General features: G+C 43.8%; 1 protein-coding gene across 1 annotated transcript; it reads right to left on the bottom strand.

The window, feature by feature from the left end:
* Positions 1–525: 525 nt before the first annotated feature.
* On the bottom strand, positions 526–4,965 carry LOC120023649 (uromodulin-like). The gene is made up of 6 exons (XM_038967702.1): positions 4,804–4,965; positions 3,866–4,023; positions 1,282–1,527; positions 1,004–1,154; positions 793–868; positions 526–545 (listed from the first exon to the last, which is right to left on the bottom strand). Exons 1-6 carry the CDS (start codon positions 4,963–4,965, stop codon positions 526–528), a joined length of 813 nt encoding a protein of 270 aa, XP_038823630.1.
* Positions 4,966–7,904: the final 2,939 nt, after the last annotated feature.

Raw genomic sequence — 7,904 nt, 5'->3', positions numbered from 1 at the left:
TCATCATACAGAGTTATTTATTGACATCATCAAATCACAGCATACACACACAGCAACTCAGGTTTGGTTGGAACTTACACACACATTACTCAGGATTGGTTGGAACTTACACACACAGCAACTCAGGTTTGGTTGGAACTTACACAATGATTTGAGGAAATGATCAGTCCTAAAACAATGCAAGTCTATGTGTATACAACATACACAGTACAATGAAATCACACTGTAGTGCATCAAATCATTACTTAGAATCTAAACGAGTATTTCTGTGCCCTTGAAAGTTACACTGGGCTGTAGGTTGGGATGGAGATCAGAGGAGTAGTGCAGGAGGGACCCCATCCTTCATATGCTGGGGGTCCCAAGGCTCACTCCAGACTCTGGGCCCCTGCCATCCTTCATATGCTGGGGGTCCCAAGGCTCACTCCAGACTCTGGGCCCCTGCCATCCTTCATATGCTGGGGGTCCCAAGGCTCACTCCAGACTCTGGGCCCCTGCCATCCTTCATATGCTGGGGGTTCCCAAGGCTCACTCCAGACTCTGGGCCCCTGGGGGCCAAAGAGAATCTGACTGTTAGAGAGGAAACACACCAGAACGACAGTTCCTCTGACCAGACCATCATTTTCCTGATCATTTCCCAAAGAATCTACATGTTGAATCTGTGAAACAGCCACCGTTCTCTGGCACCCAGCAGGTGGTCGCTAAAAGACAGCTTGGCGACAGCAGTCAGCTACTTATTGCCTAAAGCCTAGGTGGTATTTTACCTTATGAACTAAACTGGAATGAAATACTCACAGCTGATTGGCCCGATGGCTATGGGCTTGAGGAGGACAGATTCAGACACAGAGCGAGATTTCCTTCCAGAGCACACCTGTAGAGAGAAAGAGACAAACCACTACGTCAGAGAGACCAACCACTACGTCAGAGAGACCAAGCACTGCATCATAGAGACTAAACACAGAAGTCAAAGAGTCAGAGAGAGACTGAGAAGAACATCAGGACTCACTGGAGTGCAGGAGGAGCTCCTCTGGTCACACAGGCTGAGGCTGCAGTGCAGGAAGAAGTAACGGTAGTCCACCTGCAACGCAGCAGAGAAGCGAGCCCTGAGGGACGAGCCACTTTCCTCCACGGTCACCTGGGTACGATTTGTAGGACACCTGGGAGAAGAGCCAAGAAACAGCAAAGGGTTCAAGGCAGACCGGACACAGCAACAAACATACCATACTTCACACACAAAACAAACACACATAGACATGCAAACAGCTGATGAATAGAGTCATGGACCTGTCCTGAATCATGTAGGTCCGCGGGAGATTATCAGGGTTGGGGGATTGGTTGGCATAGCAGTCCCTTAGAACAACAACAAAACGCTCCATCCCGGACTCCTCTACGGACACGCCCACGCGCAGAGTGGAACCAATCGGCAGGAGGACTTCACCAGCTGGGTAAGACTCTGTGTAGTTGGAGTTACGATACAGAAACATGGAGGCTCTGGCCTTGGCACCGACTCCAACAGCTCCACGACTATTCCTATCAAGAGGTGAACATGAAGCCAAATAACATCAGATATTAGACAGTTTGATAACTTCAGATATCAAAGTTATTACAAAAAACGTGTGAACAAATATTTTATTATTGAACCTTTATTTAACTTGGCAAGTCAGTTAAAACCTGTTGGGGACAGAGGGCGCTGTTTTCACTTTGGGGGAAAATTGTGCCCAATTTAAACGGCCTCGTACAAAATTCTTGCTCGTACAATATGCATATTATTATTACTATTGGATAGAAAACACTCTCTAGTTTCTAAACCCGTTTGAATTTTGTCTGTGGGTAAAACAGAACTCATTTGGCAGCACACTTTCTAACCAGGAAGTGGAAAGTCTGAATTCGATGCTCTGTTCAAGGACCTGCCTATAAATGGGCATGATACGTATGACTATACTTGCACGTCATACACCTTCCCCTAGATGTCAAGAGGAAGTGAGAGAAGAAATGAGTTGATTATCTTGGTCTGAGATGGAATGAATCCTCTTGGAATGACGTGTCCTCCATTTTCGGTTTTCTGGAAGGCGCGTGGAGGGACCTGTAATTGCCTTCTGAAAAACTGTTGTTATAGGCGAATACTATCTCCGGCTTTGATTTTATTTGATACATGTCACAATATCATCGTAAAGTATGTTTTTTCAATATAGTTTTATTAGATTATTGAAATTTTTTCGGGACGTTAGGCGTGTTGCTTTGTCTGCATATGTTCAGGAAGGATAGCTTCGCGCCACTTGGCCAGTGTGCTTGCTAATTCAAGAGGGAAAAACGACGTTCTAATACCAAACAAAGACGGTTCTGGACAAAGGACCCCTTGTACAACATTCTGATGGAAGATCACCAAAAGTAGGATCCATTTTGTGATGCTATTTCATATATCTGTCGAACTGTGTACTAGTAGTTTTGCGCCCAGAATTTGGCCACTCTCTGGCTATAACGTAAGCTGGATGTCGTAATGAAGATATTTTTAGAATTCTAACACTGCGATTGCATTAAGAACTAATGAATCTATAGTTTCCTATACAACATGTATTTTTTTGTAATGTTTATGAATAGCTATTTGGTCAGAATAGGTGAGAGTCTAATAGAAATATCCGCACATTCTGGGAAAAATATGCTACGTTAGCATAATGGATAACCACTGATTTCAGCTCTAAATATGCACATCTTCGAACAAAACATAAGTGTATGTTTAACCTGATGTTATAGGACTGTCATCTGAGGAAGGTTTATGAAGGTTAGTGAAAATTAATATCTTTTGCTGGTTTATTCGCTAACGCTAACGTGCCTATTGCTATCGCTAACGTGCCTTGATGAATGAATGCGGTTGTGTGGTAGGCTATTGTAGTAAGCTAATATAATGCTATATTGTGTTTTCGCTGTAAAACACTTAAAAAATTGGAAATATTGGCTGGATTCACAAGATGTTTGTCTTTAATTTGCTGTACACCATCGATTTTTCAGAAATGTTTTTGATGAGTATTTAGGTATTTCACGTTGGTCTCTATAATTACTCTGGCTGCTTCGGTGCTATTTCTGACGGTAGCTGTGATGGTAGCAGCAATGTAAAACTGATTTATACCTCAAATATGCAAATTCTTCGAACAAAACATAGATTTATTGTGTAACATGTTATAGGACTGTCATCTGATGACGTTGTTTCTTGGTTAGTTTGGTTGGTTCTTGGTTAGTTTGGTTGGTTTCGTGCATGCTACCTGTGCTGTGAAAAATGTCTGTCCTTTTTTGTATTTGGTGGTGAGCTAACATAAATATATGTGGTGTTTTCGCTGTAAAACATTTTAAAAATCGGACATGTTGACTGGATTCACAAGATGTGTATCTTTCATTTGCTGTATTGGACTTGTTAATGTGTGAAAGTTAAATATTTCTAACAAATATTTTTTGAATTTCGCGCTCTGCCTTTTCAGTGGAATGTGGGAGGAGTTCCGCAAGCGGAATGCCGGGGCTGTAAAGGTTAAGAACAAATTCTTATTTACAATGACGGCCTACACCAGCCAAACACGGACGACGGTGAGACAATTGTGCGCCACCCTATGGGACTCCCAATCACAGCCGGTTGTGATACAGCCTGGATTTGAAACAGGGTGTCTGCAGTGACGCCTCTAGCCCTGCTTAGACCGCTGCTCCACTCGGGAGCCCCCCTTAAGACTTCCAAACACTTATTACATATCTTAATGTAGGTGTTTCATGTATAACAATATCTTCAATTGGAAAACCAGAGGACAGAATTATTCAAAAACAGTTTGATTTCATAATGACTGTTCTGTCAGAATTAACTTAATAAACATTCTGTGTATTTTCTCACAGTAGGTAGGGTTTGATGGCCACATTCAGACTGCTCTCTGTCCCCAGAGGATAGACACAGGAGAGAGGAAAGCTCACGGGTCGGGAGAGAGAGTCGTTCCTCCCATCTACTGGATAAACAAATAAGCTGTTGGAGTAGACAGCATGGGTGGTGTTAGTCTGAAATAGAAGAAAAGTGTTCACAGTTAAATTAATACTCAGGTCTTATACACAGACCTACTAACATTAAGGTCTTATACACAGACCTACTAACATTCAGGTCTTATACACAGACCTACTAACATTAAGGTCTTATACACAGACCTACTAACATTAAGGTCTTATACACAGACCTACTAACATTAAGGTCTTATACACAGACCTACTAACATTAAGGTCTTATACACAGACCTACTAACATTAAGGTCTTATACACAGACCTACTAACATTAAGGTCTTATACACAGACCTACTAACATTAAGGTCTTATACACAGACCTACTAACATTAAGGTCTTATACACAGACCTACTAACATTCAGGTCTTATACACAGACCTACTAACATTCAGGTCTTATACACAGACCTACTAACACTAAGGTCTTATACACAGACCTACTAACATTAAGGTCTTATACACAGACCTACTAACATTAAGGTCTTATACACAGACCTACTAACACTAAGGTCTTATACACAGACCTACTAACATTCAGGTCTTATACACAGACCTACTAACATTAAGGTCTTATACACAGACCTACTAACATTAAGGTCGTATACACAGACCTACTAACATTAAGGTCTTATACACAGACCTACTAACATTCAGGTCTTATACACAGACCTACTAACATTAAGGTCTTATACACAGACCTACTAACATTAAGGATCAGTTATAGTCTAAACTCTTCCAGTGTTGAACAACCTCCAGTCAGACATTGAGGTAACGTGTTCTCACCTCCAGAGTGTTTCCACAGCGTCCCTCCCGTCGCTCCACCTGGTACCACACCGTGCCGTTACGATCCTCGTGGGCGGAGCACCTGGAGTCAGCCAGGTGAGCTGTGGAAGCGTTCAGACCAGCGGCCCTCAGGTTAGCCCTGTCTAGACCCACCTGTATCATGCTCTGCCCACACACCACCTCTGGGGCCATGATAGGAGGATTGGTGGTGGTAACAGTTATCCGAGGTGGTGTAGGTGTAGGGGCTGTTATAAAAGGTAGATAGAGAGGGGGAGTAGAGAAAGAATGAAATAGAGGAAGAGAGAAAAACAAGAGAATACAAAATGGCTGTCAGCCAGGTGTCAAGAGCAAATAGTGCGGCAGGAACTCGTTCCTCCTACTACACTGGTATTCTGTTGTGGAATAGTCTCCCACTGCCTATTAAACTGTCCCAGTCCCGGGGGGTTAAAGGATAGGTCAGAGTTCATCTTTGGACAAAGTTGAGTAGCTCTTAATGTGACTGCATTAATGCCTCTGCTACATCAGAAAAGTGAAGGCACAGGTCTGGCTCCCGAGGCCGTCTTAGCTGTTAGAGTTTTTGTTGATAATGATAAAAGATTTATTCATGTCCATGAGGACAAAATGAACGGATCAGAACAGGTTGACTGTATTTTCATATTCCTGCATCTATTTGTTGTAGTTATTTATTGACTATATGCTGTGTTGTTTTCTCAGTGTTGTATGTATTCCATCAGAAGTTGGAAAACGTTGGAAATGGATTTGACCCCCGGTCTGTAACTCAGTGCATCTTTTCCCCAATAAGTCAATCAATCACTGAGGAGTACGATGTGTTTTTCTTAACACTCACCTTTCCTCTCACACCTCCAGGTGATCTTATCCTCACTCCTACAGGTGTCATCATCTCTACAGGTAGAACACACCTTGGTGTTGACGTCTGGAACAGCAGAGGGGAGGAGGGTTCATGGATTTGCTGTGACTAGGACACACTCAGGTTATACGCCTGATGTACAACACTACGGTTGTGAAACCACAGCTGAGTTGCACAAAAATGTTTACGCAACCGTTGTGGAGTGTCTAAAGTCTCTCTTGACATACTGTCAATATATATACAGAGACTTGGTTCTGGGTTCAGAGAGTGAATTGGACACCTTGGAACATTCTTAATGTCTTTAAGAAACAGTGACAAGGACATTATGATGGTACATACCTGCACAGTAGGCCAAGTGGCAGCCTGTTGCAGGAACCAACTTGTAGACATAGTAGTTTCCATAGCAGGCTTTGACATGGATGGGAGTTTCTTTGAAGAAGCAGCAGTTACCAGACCAGCTCCCACAGACACCCCTCTGAACCACCCTGTCTGACAGCTGGGGATGGGGATCCGTGAGCCACAGGGGGGCGTGGGTTCCACACATGTTAATCTCCACACACCTTTCTGGCATCTGAACGCTGGTGTGCCCCAGGAACAGGCGATACCAGCCCTGAAAGTTGATGCTCTGGTCACAGTGTAAGCCCCCATTAACCTGGTCGTTGTTGTTGGTGGTGGAACGCCAGTCGTCATTCAGTGCGGTGTAGTTCTGGCAGGGGTCTGCACAGCGAAGTGTTCCACCAACACTGATACAGTCCTGTCCCACTGGACACTGTGTGCCCCCACAGCTAAACTGGATAGATTTGGCAACAGTCACACCTGCGAAAACAACCCCCCCCCCATGAAAACGTATGATATCCCTGGGCTCTGGTCAAAGGTAGTGCACTATACAATCATTAGGAAGCCCTTTGGGATGCAACCCAATGTCTCTCTCTCCAGAGTTGAAACTCTGGCAATAAAGAGAACGAGGGTGATATCTACATCCTGAACTTGAGAATAAGGCTAAAATAATGAATACAGTGTGTCACACCCTGATCTGATTCACCTGTCCTTGTGATTGTCTCCACCCCCAACAGGTGTCGCTTATTATCCCTGGTGTATATATCCCTGTGTTTCCTGTCTCTCTGTACCAGTGTATATATCCCTGTGTTTCCTGTCTCTCTGTGCCAGTGTATATATCCCTGTGTTTCCTGTCTCTCTGTACCAGTGTATATATCCCTGTGTTTCCTGTCTCTCTGTACCAGTGTATATATCCCTGTGTTTCCTGTCTCTCTGTACCAGTGTATATATCCCTGTGTTTCCTGTCTCTCTGTACCAGTGTATATATCCCTGTGTTTCCTGTCTCTCTGTACCAGTGTATATATCCCTGTGTTTCCTGTCTCTCTGTACCAGTGTATATATCCCTGTGTTTCCTGTCTCTCTGTGCCAGTGTATATATCCCTGTGTTTCCTGTCTCTCTGTGCCAGTGTATATATCCCTGTGTTTCCTGTCTCTCTGTACCAGTGTATATATCCCTGTGTTTCCTGTCTCTCTGTACCAGTGTATATATCCCTGTGTTTCCTGTCTCTCTGTACCAGTGTATATATCCCTGTGTTTCCTGTCTCTCTGTACCAGTGTATATATCCCTGTGTTTCCTGTCTCTCTGTACCAGTGTATATATCCCTGTGTTTCCTGTCTCTCTGTGCCAGTGTATATATCCCTGTGTTTCCTGTCTCTCTGTACCAGTGTATATATCCCTGTGTTTCCTGTCTCTCTGTGCCAGTGTATATATCCCTGTGTTTCCTGTCTCTCTGTACCAGTGTATATATCCCTGTGTTTCCTGTCTCTCTGTACCAGTGTATATATCCTGTGTTTCCTGTCTCTCTGTGCCAGTGTATATATCCCTGTGTTTCCTGTCTCTCTGTACCAGTGTATATATCCCTGTGTTTCCTGTCTCTCTGTACCAGTGTATATATCCTGTGTTTCCTTTCTCTCTGTGCCAGTGTATATATCCCTGTGTTTCCTGTCTCTCTGTGCCAGTTCGTCTTGTATGTGTTGTTCCCGTACTTCTTTTGCTATTCTCCTTTTTCTAGTCCTCCCGGTTTTGACCCTTGCCTGTTTTCTGGACTCCGTACCTGCCTGCCTGACCGTTCTGCCTGCCCTGACCTCGATCCTGCCTGCCACTCTGTACCCCTTTTGGATTGTTCAATAAATATCAAAGACTCAAACCATCTGCCACCGGTGTCTGCATCTGTGT

The sequence above is a fragment of the Salvelinus namaycush genome, chromosome 2, assembly GCF_016432855.1.
Source record: "Salvelinus namaycush isolate Seneca chromosome 2, SaNama_1.0, whole genome shotgun sequence".
NCBI classification, from domain to species: Eukaryota; Metazoa; Chordata; class Actinopteri; order Salmoniformes; family Salmonidae; genus Salvelinus; species Salvelinus namaycush.
The sequence above is the reverse complement of the archived record's forward strand: the minus strand, read 5'-3'. Positions and strand labels throughout refer to the sequence as shown.